The sequence below is a fragment of the Saccostrea echinata genome, unplaced genomic scaffold, assembly GCF_033153115.1.
Source record: "Saccostrea echinata isolate AGI-Se365-2 ecotype Australia unplaced genomic scaffold, CSIRO_AGI_Sech_v1 ptg000025l, whole genome shotgun sequence".
NCBI lineage: Eukaryota > Metazoa > Mollusca > Bivalvia > Ostreida > Ostreidae > Saccostrea > Saccostrea echinata.
This window is the reverse complement of record NW_026889774.1, coordinates 24,979,793-24,997,106: the sequence shown is the minus strand read 5'-3', so window position 1 is coordinate 24,997,106 and position 17,314 is coordinate 24,979,793. Positions and strand designations below refer to the sequence as shown.

Genomic DNA, 17,314 nt, shown 5'->3' with positions numbered 1-17,314 from the left:
TTTAAATCCTTTTGATTTATAAGTTTTAAATTGTCGAAATTGATTACCCTATCTGAAAAGAATTATACCTCTAATTTGTCAGTCGATCTGGAGAACGGTGAAACAGGTAAAATGTATGGACATATCAGTACAGTACATGCAGTAGACAAAAACTTCTCCACTTTTCTCACTTGGTCTCGATTTTCTCCGAGCTACTATTACTCAATGAAAAAAAGCATATAAACAAATGTTTTAGTCATTTTACTGTTTTCAATAAAACATATGAAATTTTATTTTTAATTACTATAGGTTATTCTTCTGTCTTACAAAGAACATTCAACTTCTTTTAAAAATGATATGTGTTGACAATAAAATGCTTAGAACTCAGAAAGAAAATAAAAAGTAAACATGACTGAAGCCTAATTAAAAGGACTTAGTTAAGACCTGGGAATTCATCTGCCGTGTTTGGTTTTGTTTGTTTTGTGTCTAGCGTTTTTGTCATATTTGCAGAGAAAATTCAAGCGAGGGAGTTCAAACACTTTCTCTGGATGATTTATTCATAGACATTTGTCTTGACCTCCCAAAGAGCAATTCTTTAATAGCTCTTCTTATCTTAACATTAACAACACTGTAAATGATAGGATTCGACGCATGCCCAATAAAAAAGAAAAATCTCAAAGCCAATACTTCGGTCACATTAAACATCTCGGGGAAAAAAGGGATCCAACAAACTATGTATAGAAATGTACAAATAGATAACATTGTCCAGGTCTTTGTTTGGACTATGGACATTTTCCGGGCGGATGTGACTATATCTTGATCTCCAGCGTTACTAATGGATGTTAATGAAGATCTTGGAGTGTTTTGAAGACTACATGTAAGTTGAACAACATCCAAATCAGTTGTTTTCTGATCACCGTTTCCTGCTGTTGTCAATGAAAGTTCTCCTGTGTTTGGTGTAGCCTCTCGTGTTACCACTGTTTTCTTTAAATTACAAGACTGACAATCTTGAACAACAAACTGTGTAGTATCATTCTTTTGTTCGGCAGTGTTCGATTTACATTCTTCTTTTTCAGTGTCTTCTGATTCTTTCAAATTCGGTTTTTGTTCGACGTTCACAGCTGTGCTTTTGTAATCCGTCTCCCGGCTACTGCTAAGAGACAGAGTATTCGTTATGCAATAAATATTATCATCATTTGAATTTTTATCGCCTTTCTTCCTTGTTTTATTTTCATTGGAATCTTGTTTCCGTACTTCTTCCTGAATGGTTGATTTATTACGTCTTCGGTTAGATCGAGTTGATCCTACATACGCTCTTCCTAGAATACTTTTCCGTTGTCGGTAAATAAGCACAAAAACTAAAGTATATATCACTATCAAAATCATCAATTCTGAAACTATTAAGACAATTATAAAATTCCTGTACATATTGCTGTTTTCTTCTCCTAGAATGCCAGTTGTATAGTCACAATACTTTTCCTGAACATGTGTTTCGTTGACCGGAAGAGGATCGCCATGAAAATCAACATCGTAAATAAGAGCAGACGGACTAGAACATACAATGGTAAAAATCAGAAATCCTATAATCCATGCGAGTTTTGTCCTACCTTTCATGACTTTTAAAGGCTTCCACACCATAAGCAAACGCTCCATTGCTATCAAAATAAGAATAAGATTGGAGTACCCTATCACACTATGGCGGACTACTTCGAAAACATGGCAGACGAAGTTGTTCGTTACTAATCTAAGTTCAAACACAATGGTGTACGGAGCTACCAGAATCATTACAACCAAGTCCGTGATCGCAAGAGTAAGGATGTAGGTTCTTCTTGGGAAATGGCGTTTCTTTGAAACGTATACTGCAATTATAAGAGCGTTGCCAATTGTTCCCAAAATTATGTAAATTGATGTGGAGATGACAAATGTGATACGGTTCAAATCCCAAATATTTTCTTGAAGCATTTTTTCTCTCTTTCTAGATATGTCGAGCAGAACTGAAAGACAGAGGAAAGCATGCAATTAAATTGTACTTTCATCAGCTGTTCATGATAAATTATCGCTGAAAGTTGTGTAATAAAAACATTTTAAATGGCAATTCAGTTGTAGTCATCTGATTTAATTGTTTAGCAATATATCACGTTAAAAACGAATATAATTACTCCAAACACCTATAATTATGTCTTAACTCAAATTGTGTCATCGTAATTGATTTACTCGAGATAGTTGGTTTAACTTTTAATTTGTGATCAAATCAAGCATTCATAACACTTTAATAGGCCAAGATGAATAGATAGAACACTTCATTTGCAGGTATTTTGCCCACTTAAGTAAACAACAGTGATTTCTGTTCATCAGTACTTCATTGTCTTTGAACATTTTTCTGGGGGTAAATGCAAGGCATCCTATATTGAAAATGTGATAGATAAGCTCAATACTTACTCTTTTACACACTATGATTTTTTCAATGTCCAAAAAATATTTTCCTCTAGTGTATAGAGGGTCCTTAAGCTTCTGTCACTCATATATAATCTTTATTGCCCAAGACATACATCTTATAGCATTGAGTTAACAAACATCAAAAGATTAAGGTTGTGTGACATGGTAATACAAATATATGTAGTATATAATTTTAAATTGTAACAGACTTTAGTATTATACAGTTTGACCATATATACATTAGACAGAAAATGATTTTGTGACACTTTCTCGTACTTCAAAAGCACGTTTGAGATAAAAACCTAAATTGCACAGTTATTTAAAATATTTTACGCTGAGCAGTTGTATTAACTTAAAAACTGAAGGTTTTTTCCAGTAATATTTCTTAATATATCGACATCTAATATCACTAAAGTAAGGGCATTTTAAAATAAAATGAAATTCATCCTCAATATCTAAATGGCACATTTCACAATATCTGTTATTTACTGGTATGTTATTGTGACGACCATATTCAATAGCTAGGTTATGGGATGACATACGTATTTTGCTTAATTGCTTCTTATATTTGATTGGAATAGCTTTTGTTAAGTAATATTGGAGAGAGAAATTATCAATGATATGCTTAAAAATTTTGCATCTTGATGAACAATTTATTTGCTCGAAACTTGTTTGAATAAAAATATCTACAATTCTCTGTTTAATAATAGGAAAATGTGTTTTTAATTGAATGCTTTCCTGACTATACCAAAGGTCGCCTAGCCCGATTTCAAACAATTTTTCTCTTATATTTGTTACCCAGCTGTTTATATTTTTTTGTTTTTTTTTTTTCACATTCCTGAAGTAACATATTGTAACAAGCTAAAAGAATACAATTTTCACTTTTTAACACCTTGAACCAGAATTTGATAATTCTTAGTAACCTTACTACCTTCAATGGGTATCTCCCAGTTTCATAATAAATCATTACAGAGTTTGTATTTTTTCTTACACCTAACACATATTTTAAATATTGCAAGTGCACATTTTCTACATCTTTTGCATTATGAAACCCCCAAATTTCACATCCATAATTTAAAACACTAGCAACATAAGTATCAAACAAAGACAACATTGTTTCTGTATTCAAATACATTTCACTAGTTTTAGTTTTCAGAGAGAACATAGCTTTTCTACCTTGTGTAGACAATTGCTTCTGTGTGATATTAAATTTTCCATTATAATTTAAAAGCATTCCCAAGTAGATAAATTTGTCAACAATCTCAATAGTTTCTCCATTTAAATGCCATGTTTCATTATGACCAGTTTTTCCTCCATTTCTAAATATAACAATTTTAGTCTTTTCTACATTAATTGTTAGATCCCATTTTTTTGATATAAGTATACAATGTATTTAACATAGACTGTAGTTCTTCTACACTTTCCGCAAAAATTACCATGTCATCAGCATACATAAGAACAAAAAGATTTAATTCTAATATTTGTAATGGAATATTGCCCTTTGTTAAAAATGCCATTTCAAAATCATTCACATACAGAGAGAATAATATCAGGGACAATACTTCCCCTTGTAAAAGACCCATTTTAGATTTAAAGAATTCTGATAAAGTGTCTGTAGACTCAAACTCATTGTGCAAATTGCAATCTGTGTATATATCTTTAATTTATTGGTGCCTATATTGAATTATCCCTTATTATTATTCAGGTAATTAGATTCGAGTGTAATTTTTTGGCGTTCACAGTACTGATCTATAATAGAGTTTGCGAATCCTGTTTGAAATCAATTTTATGGCTGTCCTGTATATACTTGTAATTTTCAAATAAAATTCATATATATCTTTTCAAGTAAGATTTCACATATGCATCGTGAAATAGACAAGAACAACTGGGAGGCTGGGAGAGAAGAAAAATAATAGTTAAAAAACATATAGGAATGTTTGAACACTGCACTGTCGTCCACTGGTAGTTGTGGACTCCCCCCCCCCCCCCCCCCAATACAACTCCGGCATGTTGAAATTTTACATTCATCAGACTTAATAATCTTGCATATCATATGAAAAATGTGAAAATTAAAACGTTCCATATAAAAATACCCGACTAATATATATCTATTATGTAAAGTTGAGTATTTTTACCGAGCACGAGTAGTTTTTCTGAAGACAAAATGTGGAATTAAAAATTTAAAAGGTTATTCTTTTTTTTCTTTAAACTTTTCTTGGATCTCTAGTGTGAAACAAAATTATACTATTAACATGTTTAATCTTTCAGAAAAACCGAAACAGATTAAATGTAGATATAAAAAGATTTAATACACGTCAAAAAATATTGTATAAACAAAAACTGGAATATAGTCTCAACTTCTATTTTAAGTGTAGAAATGGAAAAAAGAAGAAAAAAACAATACCTTGATTGGTTTTACAGTCCTGATATCTGGTTAAACCAATGTCGATTACAGTTCACAGTGACACAATGGTAGTCGAGTAAAGGTCGATCCTTGCAAATGTTAACATTTTTAAGTGAGGAGCATGCTAATTGTTTTGTTTATGGTAAAATGCCCTAGGCAAAAAAGGGTTAACTCAGTTAAAAACTTAATATAATAATACGTAATACCTACGGCTGATTGATTTTCATCCCGAAGGAATTGAGTTATCATGGTTATTGAACCGCGAAACCAAAATTGATCGTCACAAGATAGTAGGACTGATAAAAGTCCGTTTTAAAATTAATCTGTCAGAGACACGATTAAGACCAATAAGAATTACCCGACCAATCCTTAAGATACATTCTGACCCTTAATTTTATTGTTGATTTTTATCATCGTACATGAGTTTTGATGTGAAATGTTATTATTGTCTAAAATATTAAAAGAATTTTGAAAGGAAATTTACATACCTGACATTTTTCCCAAGCATACAATAAAATTATATTTTTACTTGACTTTGCCTTTATTTTTTGTAAAGGTATTGTTTTCTCACGAAAATATAAGTTCACAGGCCTATAGCAATGGTTTCAAAAGTGGATGTGTGTGCGTGGGGGGGGGGACCTCTAAACAGAATCTGGTAAGGAGAAAAAAAAAACAGCCCAAAAAAGGGGGTGCCAACTGAAAACTGCCCAAATCCTGAAAAAATTGCCAGTGCTCGACCTTTGCAACAACAAAAAGTAGGGGGGGGGGCATCTAAATGAAAATTTACTAAAATATTATACTCGGAAAAAAAAGTGAAGGACAGCCCACTGCCCCCCTCCACATTCTACGGGCATGCAAAAATTTCAAACAAAGGAAGGCACATATACATACATGTACACATGTATTTTCAAAACAACTGGAGACCTATGTCCACTGCATTTTATTGCGGGGGGAGGGGGGCTCAGCTAACTGCTTCAGGATTAAAGGATTTGGATCCACAATTAGGAAACTGTAAATAGTTTCAGCAAGTTCAATATGGTTTCAATGCATTGCTAACCCACTGGGTTCTATTCCTTATGGTTTCTACAAGGTGGAAAGCATGTGATAACCAAGATCAGCGTTAGAATACGGGTAAGTTTCAGGAGGTTTCAGTTTGTGTAAACCATTGACTAATGAATCCATAATTGATTCTACACAATGCTGAAACCAATCAAAAATTTCATTACGTTTTGCAGAACATTTATTGAAAAAAAATTTAAATATGCTTTCATTATTTACAATCATGATTATTTCTCTTAACTCTTTTGTAATTCACTATTTGTCTCTGTGCATAAACCTACAACGAGAACCTTTTCTTAAAAAAAATATATAATTTTAATAAATAATTCATACATGTGGGGGGGGGGGATGCTAAAGTTATTTCAATGATACTTATGATATTACTGTGGCATTCAATCTAACTCTGGTTATTATCAATGAACATGTAGCATTTGAATCTGAAATTATTACATAAGTTTATGCTTTATCTTAGAAAAAACACTGTTTTTAGTTGTTTGTTTATTTATTTGTTTGGTGTTTTGCTTGTTTGTTTTTGTCTTTTTTGTTTTGTTTGTTTGCTCATTTTTGGTTTTTTTTCAATTTGCACAATAATAATGTGTAATAGTATAAATTCTTTAAATTCAACATAATACAGAAATCCATACAGTTTTGCAAATGATCAATAAAGTTCCAAATGTAGTACAATGTACACGTAGTTACATTTAAATAAGTCCATATACATTAAAATATTTAATCAGAATATGATTTTAATGATATGCACAAATTTAATAATAATAATAATAATGATAATAATAATAATAATAATGAATGTTCCATTTAAAAATATTTAAAAAAAGGACATTTGCTAATATTAATAGCTTGATTCTTTTAACTAGATATCATACTTTCACGATTAAGCTGGATTATGATGACCCAAATAAGCACAATAGTGCCACCTTCAAACATTTTTGGTGAATTTCCATTACCAGCTGTTAACATAAATTTCACTTTTGAAATTGTATTTTAAGATAAGCGAGTGCAATGTGTTGATGAGTACCAAAATCTTTACTTATAAATTAATAAATTTTGCAAATACACTTCGAAACGGCTGCACCAGAGTTCTTACTTACTCCTCTAAGAATAAACTAGATACAAGATGATGTCCGTAAACTATATTTAGATTTCACTCGCATAGTAAGTATCGTACATTAAATTAAAAGTCTACTTTCATTTTCTATAAACAGCCATGAAATAGCAAAAACGTGAGTACGGTGGCGTTTCCGGTTGGCGGATCTAAGTTACTTGCAATTTTTAATGGAACTGACAACAAGCAATCGTTTATTTATTTCATAAAAAGTCATCACTGCATTATTCAATCAAAACTTGATTTAAGTGATATAAAAGAAATGAGTTGTGATAACCGATTAAAAAGGGAAATGTGCAAATTATGTTCATCATTCACCGATCCTGATATTGACGGAAGCTTCTAGAACATCATAAGGCATCGAGCCCGATGTAATAAAGAAAAACGCTGCGTGAACATTAAAAAAGCTTTTGTGTGAATGGTCATAGAAATAATGGTAAATCGTTGATAACACTATAAGTTGTGAATATATTTATATATCGAAAGACTAATATGTTGACGGTGCGACCGTTGGGGCGAGCGCATTGTTCACTTAGGGTGAATTCACCATGCATCGGACACCCTCGCACTTCAGCTAGTTCTAGCGATATCGCTACTGACCGAATATTATCAAAATGGAACTAAACATGTAGTATGTGGTTAAAATATAAATTTTTGACACAATCGTGTGCTATTTATTAAAAAAATATCACTAAAAACCGATTTTTTCGAAATAAGTCAGAATAAACCATGGATCGGACAATATTCACCATGCATCGGACAGACGGTATTTAAACCAGAAAAATATCATACCTTGATCTCGGTGCTTTAAAATTAGTGATATCGTAACATTTTTGTCTTTTATTAATAAATTAAACTTCTAGTTAGATTTGAATGACTATTTCGATCCACAAATGTGAACAGATTTTAGTTGCATCACATCGCCTTGGAAAGGCTTTAGAATGCTAGTAATATGGCAACTCGCGCCTTTGTCTCGTGGGTTATCATCATCTAGTTGAAAAAAATAAGTTGAATCTACTTCTAGTCGTCATATATCGATAACTTGTATTTTAACTGAAAATTTAGAGTTTTTATTTTCTATTTCCGGGAAAAACAGCTGTCATTGGGGTTTTATATGAAAATGGAAGTGATTACCCATGCATCGAAAAGTGTCCGATGCATGGTGAATTTGTGTCCGATGTACGGTGAAATACACATCCTAGTAAAAACAACTCTAAAAATATTATACAAACATTTTAGTAAAATTTTTGAAAAATATCTTTAAAATATATCAATCATTGACAAACCGACTCTATTTAAAAGAACGACAACTCTAAAAATTGCAAAATAGTAAGATTTTGGTTACTCCCCTTTGATGATGCAAAATATGACGTAATTTCAAGGCCATTCTTGTGGTATTTTTATCACAACATGAAAATAAAAATCGGCATCATTCTTCACCTTTAAGGTCAAGATCTAGTAAATGATTTTAGAATGCATTTTTGTGCTAGATCCATTATGACGTCATAATCGAATTAAACTTTCTTTTTTCCCGTACTTTACGGCTGTAATAGAATTATGTAGAAAATAAAGTATTTTCCTGAAATTCAATTTGAAATTATGTGAAGAGTAATCCCGAAAACTATATTCAATTTAATATTATTTTAAAGAAGAGGCTAAGAACATACAAAATTGCCGTTTTCTGAGAGACTGTGGGCAATCTGGATACATTTAATTTGTCTGATATGGAAAATAACTCCCATATTCATGACTGATTTTCTTAATTTTTCAATGAAAATGACAGTTTATAATATGATTTTTCGTCTTGTTTACCTACAAACCATGCCCCGAAACACCTTATTCCACCAAGCTATACTTATAAAGCTTCATTAAAGGAATTTATTTCTCAAATTTGAGAAATCTGTAGGCTCCTTTTATTTACTAGATCTTGACCTTAAGACAGAAACAAGTGAAAACACGGGGCGACTCGGGTTCAATGAAAGTTTATTGCTAAAAGTTGTCCGAAGCAAGGTATGTGTCCGATGCATGGTTAACTCACCCTAATTAATTTTAAGATCCGCCTCTTCAAACCGCACGAGACATTTGGAACGTCTAGACTGTGACGTCACATGACGTATGTTAGCTGCATTTCCATAAACGAAGTTTGAAAAGTGCAAAAATTTTAACAAAGAACGTTTAATATACTATCTGTATGCAATATCCATTAAAATAAGGTGAGTTTATCTTTTGAGAATTTTTAGTTGTTGTTACCGTACGAACGAAGTCAGCAGCGAGAACAACAAGCGATGCATTGTGGGTCTTGAATTACTGCGGAAAAAATCTATTGGATGAATGTATAGTAGTCCGAATTTTCTCTTCGCCCAGGCGTTGTCGTTAGAGCTCGCAGTTACATATATGTAATATATGTAGTAAGTTTTCCTAATAAATTTAACGGTACAATTTGTGTATATTCTCACTGAGAGCATTGTGGCAACGAACCCGAAGTACAATTTGTACTTCGTAAATAAACTTGCTTACATGAAAAGAGAAAATTAATGAATAAGGTATTGTTCAAATACAGTTAAAGCTGTAAAATGTTGTGCTTTAATCAATACATTTCAGTTTTTTTCTGAATACAGTCTTTAGTATAAAATACTCGGCCTATTCATACAATTTTTACACAGGTACTTGGGTCTTGGGTTATAAAAATGTATGTATCTTATTCATATGTAAAAGTAAAGTACATTATTTACTTACCTCAAAGTACATACATATTTACAAACCATGATCCAAGTACCGGTTAATTTTTACACCCCCCCCCCCCAAATCAATTTATCAGTAAAATGTACATATTCGCTCTTTTATCCTTGACGGAAATGAAATAAGAGCATCAGAAGTACAATATCAATAACATAGTATAACAGGTTTAACAATAAACGTCAATTAATGAAATTATTTTTCGAGTTTTTACAAAAGATGGGGGGTGGAGGGGGGGGCGTACATCTACTTCATGCGGGATTTTTTTCCTGATATAATCCTGTAGGCTGTCAGTAGAAACTACAATATATTTTATGTCGGTAGTGGTATAAATTTAATTTCCCGCGCTTGCGCGGGATTTCATCTAGTTCATAATAAATTTTGACGTTTCGCTTGCTTTTGTTCGGTCTGTGTCCTCTCATCCCGATCTTCCTTAATTTTACTCTAGTATTATGTTATATTCATCCTCTAAATAATTCACATGCACCACAGTAATTCTATAGTGCACAATATTGGGATTTTAAGTATCCATTACATGTATTTATTCATGTAAAGCATGCAAAATATGAAGTGGACATTATTACGTATGTATGTATATAAGTAGAACTATAAGTACTTAAGGATTGATTCCTCTCATATTTTTGTATTTTAAAACAGGAGACCCATGGACCACAACGCTCACCTGAATTACTTTGGCCCTGTTGTTCTTCACAGACACCCCCTTGTAATACTTATTGTGGCCCCACCCTATCCCCGGGGGCTATGATTTCAACAATTTAGAATCTACACTACCTCAGGATTCTTCCACATTAGTTTCAGCTTTTCTGGCCCACTGGTTCTTTAGAAGAAGATATTTAAAATATTTTCCTATATAATTCAATGTAAAACTTTGATTCCCTATTGTGGCCCCACCCTACCCACGGGGGCCATGATTTGAACAATTTGAATCTACTCTACCCCACGAAGCTTCCACATAAGTTTCAGCTTTTCTGGCCCAGTGGTTCTTGAGAAGAAGATTTTTTAATGACCCCACCCTATTTTTTCTTGATTATCTCCCCTTGTAAGGGGGTTGGCCCTTCATTTTAACAATTTAAACTCCCCTTCACCCAAGGATGCTCTATACCAACTTTGGTTAAAATTGGCTCAGTGGTTCTTGAGAAGAAGTTGAAAATGTGAAAAGTTTACAGACGAACGGACGGACAGACAGACGGACGACAGACAACAGGTGATCAGAAAAGCTCACTTGAACTTTCAGCTCAGGTGAGCTATAAATCAAAATTCCTAACAGATTCTAGAAGACAATATCACTCAGTGCTGGGTATCAAATTTGATCGTCTTATTTCAGTCGCAAGGTTAGGTTTAAGGTCATTATGTTGCCAATCACGTGATACCTAATCAATTTTGAAATATAACTAAGGTCTTTCATCTTCACGGAAGATCATATACTGTTTCTCATTATTATATCATCCTGTACGAAGTCGGGGCGACATAATGTTATTGATCCAGCAACTGCTGTAATTTTGTCTGCGAATGTTCTTGATCGGAGATGGCTTGAACAATTATGATGAAACTCTATAGAAATAATAAGCACCAACTTTAAGTTATGTAGTCAACATTTTAAATTTTAAGTCAGACCACCGTGTTGTTCCCATGGAAACAGAGGAAAAGTGAAAATTCTTTCATTTCATTTTTCATTCTAACTGCTGAGCCAATCCTTTTGAAACTTTAAAGATTGGGGGTGGGGGTATATCGCATCAAAATGGTTTCTGAAGAAAAAAAACGGAATGGGTTCGAAAAAGATTATCGATTTCATATGATCATTGTATATTGACAGTGTTCAAGTATGTGTTGTTGTGAAATACTGTGGTAACTTTGAGCGTACTTGATTACTCTGCTTTCAACTCAATATCGCAGTGTTATGGTCAGTTCTAAGTAACATATGCTATGGCTTGCAAAAGATGATTATGTTTTTAATATGTTTGACAGTGCGACCGTTTGGGTGAGAATATTTTATTGGATACCATAAAAAAACTTAATATACAATGTGAACTGACTTAGATCCACCTCTTCAAACCGCAAGATAATTTGGAAGGTGAAAGGTCAGCCGCACTGATTGTTGGTTGCATTTTAAAAATGGAGTCTAAAAAGTGCAAATTTCAAAGGAAGAGCGTTTAATCTACTACCTACAATTTTCATAAAAGCAAGGTAAGTTGTTTTTTTACGTATGAACATATGTTCGCAAACGCAAACGCAGTTTGGGCAGCCATATGCAATTTACAATTTTCTCTTCGTCCAAGCATTGGTTTATTTGAGACTCACTGCACTCCCTGTTATTATCGTTTTTAGCCATTTTGAAATCGCGATTTTAAACTTTTTTAATGGAATTCAAAGTGTTGATTCAACTTTTCCTTTCAACAAATAAAAAAGGGAGATATTTGTTGTCTTTCAATATTTTCTGTGATATTGATATAATGAGTAAAGGTTATATTTTAAAGATTTTAAGAATTTTAAGTAAATCTTCAGATTTGATACGAATTAATAGAACGTGACTTTTCATTTTTTATAGATTGTAAACTTACATTGCTAAAAAAAACCCAAAAAAAACAAACAGTAGTTTGTTTGGAAAATCATATCTATTTATTAAATTCTAAAATTTTAGTCTTTAGTTTTAAATTTCATATATTTCAGAAAATCTTTTAAAACTTTGATTATTCAATAAAAATGTGAAGTAAATTGATTATTCTGTAGTAAATCTGAAAAAAAGCATGTAATATTTTCCTACGCTGCTTTTCCGCCAGAAATAAAGTCCCTGCTTTATTTTAAACTCAGTGTACCATTCTATATCAAGTTGTACAGTTGTAAAAAGGAAAGAAAAATATAATCTGAAATTCCTACATTTAAATACATGTATCTTGATATAAAGGATATTTTTATCTTTTTTAGTTAGATCCCGGACGGGAATCCCTCCTTCAGACTATAATTCTATATTTTGTAAGTGAATGAGGTTTTGAAATTTGCATTTGTGATTTTCAAAACTTCCAACATCTGCCATACCAAGTCAAGTTCAACAAATTGCCATTCAGATTATTTTCCTTACACGAACTGAAGTAAAATGATTCATCTCTTCTCCTTTGATGTATGCATGATTGTGTTTGAACACAAAAAAGTACCTCTTCATAGAGTACCTGACGGTCCCTTGCTTCAAATAAGCTTTTTCAATGCACGTCTCATACGAATTATATATCAAATGTTGTTTACCATAAATGATGATCTGAAAAAAAAATCTCCTCACTTTAAGGATATACATGTGGGTCCTAACCAAAGAGGGTATTTTCAAATCTTAAAGCTGAAGATTTAATTTCCTCTAATCAAAACACATCTTCTCAACAAGCAAATCAACAACGCTATTAAATATATCTGTGGAGAGGAAAATATCTCGGAATTTCTTTTTCCCTTTGATATATTCCCTCTAGAATTATGCCATTTTCTCCATTTTTTAATTTAAATCATGTCTTTTTTTTTTTTGAAGAGTCATTGAAATGTAATAAAAATATATCTACATGAATGGTCGTAATTTTTTTCTCGCTCACGAAGGCAATTATAGAACTGAATAGGAAATTAAAGAAGAATGTTCATAAACACTGCATATACAACAAACCAATGGTATTCATAGTAATTGAAAATATACATTTACAATATATCTTTTTAACTTCCATGAAAGTGAAATGTAAGTGGAATACTTGCAGTTAAAGCTGAAGTGCGTACAGTAAAATTATAACTGAAATATAAAAACATCACACAGAGAGTCTAGCTCTCAGCATGCAGGTACAAGAAATAGGCTTTACTTACTTCTAATTTTGATATTATTGTCGAGAGGTAACGTTAGAGATCCTAAAAAAATTCACGTGCATTGACGCAAAAACGGAAAAATTGAAAGAAAAAATACATGGCTCACACGAATTCTGATAAATTCTCAAAATATTAAATTTCATAAAACATCCACTTTTATCGAGGAAAAATAAAACTATACAAAAGTACGATATAACACAAAAAGTGCCTCTCCTTTCGCTTAATTGTACGATTACGCAGAAACAAGTCACCATGGCCCCTTGTCACAAGAAGTGGAATGTCAACAGACCGATGAATTTGACAGAATATGCGGGGAAAAAGTAATCAGAAACACATTCAGTCACGTACATGTAGTATCGTTTTTGAAAATGGGGAGGGGGGTTACAACTTACCTGAAAATTTTTGACAAGCACAAAAAAGGAAATACAATGTAGGACAATTTTTTTTTCCAAAAGTCGAAAATCTTAATGCGGGGGGAGTGTTCAAATTTTTTTCACTAGAAAATTTTTTCTTAACATAAACATGACCGGATTTCAAAACTCTACAAAAAAGGGGACTAACCCCTCTCCCTTCAATGAACATTTTCGTAGTAAAAAAAAAAGAGTAAATATTTACGCTTCAAAAAAAGGAGGCAGCCCACCCCCTCCCCTCCGATGATACGTGCCTGCATATTCTTTACATTTGCACCTTCCGATAACATGGTTTTACACGAGTTTTACGTGACGATGACATACAGGATAACATTGATGCGGTTGATACAAGCGTTGTTTTCCGGCGATTAAATATAGCATTCTTTGTATGCCTTATTGAGCAGTTTGTCAAAACTTTGCTATACTAATTTTTATGAATCTCGTTTAATGATTGAAATATCAGTAAGGAAATAAGTGATTACAATTCACTGTGTCTCTTTAAATCATAGCTTTTATTAATTAAGAATATTAGCCAAGGCTTAAGGCCTCCTAAAAACAATAAATATGTAAGAAGATTTTGATGTCAAATAATTGCAAAGCTAGGCAAGTTTTATTTTTTGTTGCAATCTGTTCTCTTATTTATTAGTTATGATGACACTCTTCCACGCTCGGAAATTTTAGCATTGTCCCCTGTCGAAGTGTACGAACACCGGAAGATGTCTCTAAAGTGTGTAGTGCCGCCATCAGTTCGAATTGCGGTAAAGTGGAATTGGAATTATTCTGGAAAGTCCATGTCAAATTCAATCAGAGACATAAATAACAACAAGCGGTCGTCTATACTGACATTTACTGTTAATCCTGAACTAGCTGCAGAACTGTAGCTCTCTGGTTGAGAAAATTCGGACAGATCTGTCCGAATTTTCTCAACCAGAGAGCTACAGTTCTGCAGCTAATCCTGAACATGACAACACTAACTGCTACTGCAGGACTCAGTCTGATTCAACAAATGTTTCATACAATGAGATATTAGATCGGCTGACAATTATTGTCTTTTGTAATCTTGAAACTTTTTATATGTACGATAATTCTCAAATTATGAATTAAAAGCCCTTTTGCATAGGCTTGTCGCACCATCCTTCCCCTTTTTTGCTGTAAATTTTGTATGGAAAATTCGTTTGAAAGCCAGTTGCCCCCTCACCCCTCCCTCACTTATTTAGATAAGTAATTACTAAATACACCGATTCCATACTGTGCGATACGGGTAACGTCACAATATCCGATAAATAAAGTGAGACTTTCCTCATAGTGATACCCCATCCCCGGAAGATGGTATAAAGTGTGTTTTCCTTTGGCGGTGGGGGGGGGGGGGTCTATATAGTAACTCTTCTCCCCTAACTAACAATAGTGAGGCTTCCCCCTACGTGCTTGTTTTGAATTTTGTTTAGGAACCGTTCTCATCAAAATTACGCCCATTCATGTAGACATCAAAAACGATATTTTATTCATAAACACATGACTATTCAAAAAATAAATTGAATTTGGAAAAACTCATTTGCGAAATTGTTTTGTTAAAAAACATCATGATTTTGATTGTACACACAAGTATGTAGTTTTTGGAGATCAGTCTTCCAAAACCTGTTGGAATTCCCATGGGTACCAATTGCGCCCCTTTATTAGCAGACCAATATTTGTATTCATATGAAGGAGAATTTATTCAAAAACTTCTACATGAGAAGAAGAAAAAACTTGCTGTGGCCTTCAACTCAACATTTAGATATAAGATATATTGACGACGTATTATCAATTAACAATAGTTATAAAGTAAAGTAAACGACATAAAAAAGAAAGATTGACTGTCGACTACGTGATTATTATGACCCATTACTTTGTTATCTTTTAAGTTTTAATGATTTTTTGAAAATTATAGAAATGAACATAAACACAGTAAGGCTGTGTGTTTGATTCTCATTCAGTGAAAATTAAGTAACATACATACAAGATGCTTTACTTTATTTTAATGAAATAAAATAAAATGCATCTTTGAGAAGCAATTTCTTATTTCACCCCAAACAAAGTCGTATTATATGGCCAATATGTTGCATATAAATGTGCCTTGAATTACACTAGTAGAATAACTTATCAAAAATCTTTCTGAACTATTGCATTATTACTATTATATTCCCATGTTCCCTTAGCAACAATTTAATCAAAGTTCATTTACTTAAATGACTCAGTAATGTTTTACATGATGAATGCTGTATAAAAGGTCTAGTTCATCTAACATTTATAAGCATTACACTTTAATTTTTTCTAAATTTTTTCAGTCAAATAGAATTTGATAAATTTTTTAACGTCCAACATTATCAATACCAATGCCAGTTCAACAAAATGTCATTCACTCCCCCTACACTAACGCAAGAAAATGCCCCTCCCCTGCTATGGATACATAATCATGTTTAACACTACAAACTTAAGTACCTGACTATCCTGCACTTTAAAAACAAGTTTTTAATAAATATATTTCCACACGAAAGAGGGTAATTTTGTTAATCTACCAAATCTTGATAAGCTGAGACATTAATTTTATAAAAACAAAAGTTTGTCCTTTTGAACAAGCAAATTAACAGTACATCAATGGAAAATAAAATAACTTCTATGAAAAATTCGAAGCATTCCTTTCCTGTCTACTTTCACAAACCTCCACTGGAAGCCTGTCATTCACTTCAGTTAAGTTGATGTCTTTTTTAAGGGTCATTGAAAATGCACTTTATAGATATTCAAATTTATTTCTGGCAATTACAAAGTTGCACTGTAAATGTAACATTAAAATTTTTTTAAAGACTACATCATGCAAACTTAAACAAACCAATGGGCTTAACAGTAATTGAAAATATATATATTCATTTTGTGTAACTTTCATGAAAGTGAAGCATTGATGAAAAATATACACTTTAAACTGAAGTGAGGACAGTAAAATGACACACAACTGAAGTTTAAACACATCAGAGAAAATCCAGTTCTCATGATGTTAATGCAAGAATTTATATTTGACTTCGTACTTTTGATTATATTATTGTCGAGAGGTATGTGATAATTCATGAAATATTTTGCAATTGATCTAACGAAATAGTGGCATGTTTGTCCTTTGGCAACTTTTTTCATTGTATTTTTTAAGATAATGTTTTGCACAAAATTACTGTTTTTTTTTTTTCAGTGATGTATCGCGTAATCTAATCTCCCCATTATCCAATTTATAATTATTAGTTGTAATTTACAAACACAATTTCATCCATCAGATTTTGGTTTGTGTTACTCTAT

The 17,314-nt window shown here is 32.4% G+C and overlaps 3 protein-coding genes across 5 annotated transcripts in view; 1 reads left to right on the top strand and 2 right to left on the bottom strand.

Moving 5' to 3' along the window:
- LOC133192256 (A disintegrin and metalloproteinase with thrombospondin motifs adt-2-like) overlaps window positions 1-17,314 on the bottom strand; it is a 435,058-nt gene that overhangs the window by 307,904 nt on the left and 109,840 nt on the right. The window lies entirely within an intron of this gene.
- LOC133192258 (tubulin-specific chaperone cofactor E-like protein) overlaps window positions 1-17,314 on the top strand; it is a 479,266-nt gene that overhangs the window by 404,303 nt on the left and 57,649 nt on the right. The window lies entirely within an intron of this gene.
- LOC133192767 (dopamine receptor 4-like) lies at window positions 351-1,948 on the bottom strand. The gene has a single exon (XM_061328777.1). It carries the CDS (start codon window positions 1,939-1,941, stop codon window positions 511-513), a length of 1,431 nt encoding a protein of 476 aa, XP_061184761.1. The 5' UTR covers window positions 1,942-1,948; the 3' UTR covers window positions 351-510.

What these genes read in the sequence shown, in the direction of transcription:
- LOC133192767 (XM_061328777.1), bottom strand. Translation starts at nt 1,941, where the DNA reads ATGCTTCAAGAAAATATTTGGGATTTGAACCGTATCACATTTGTCATC.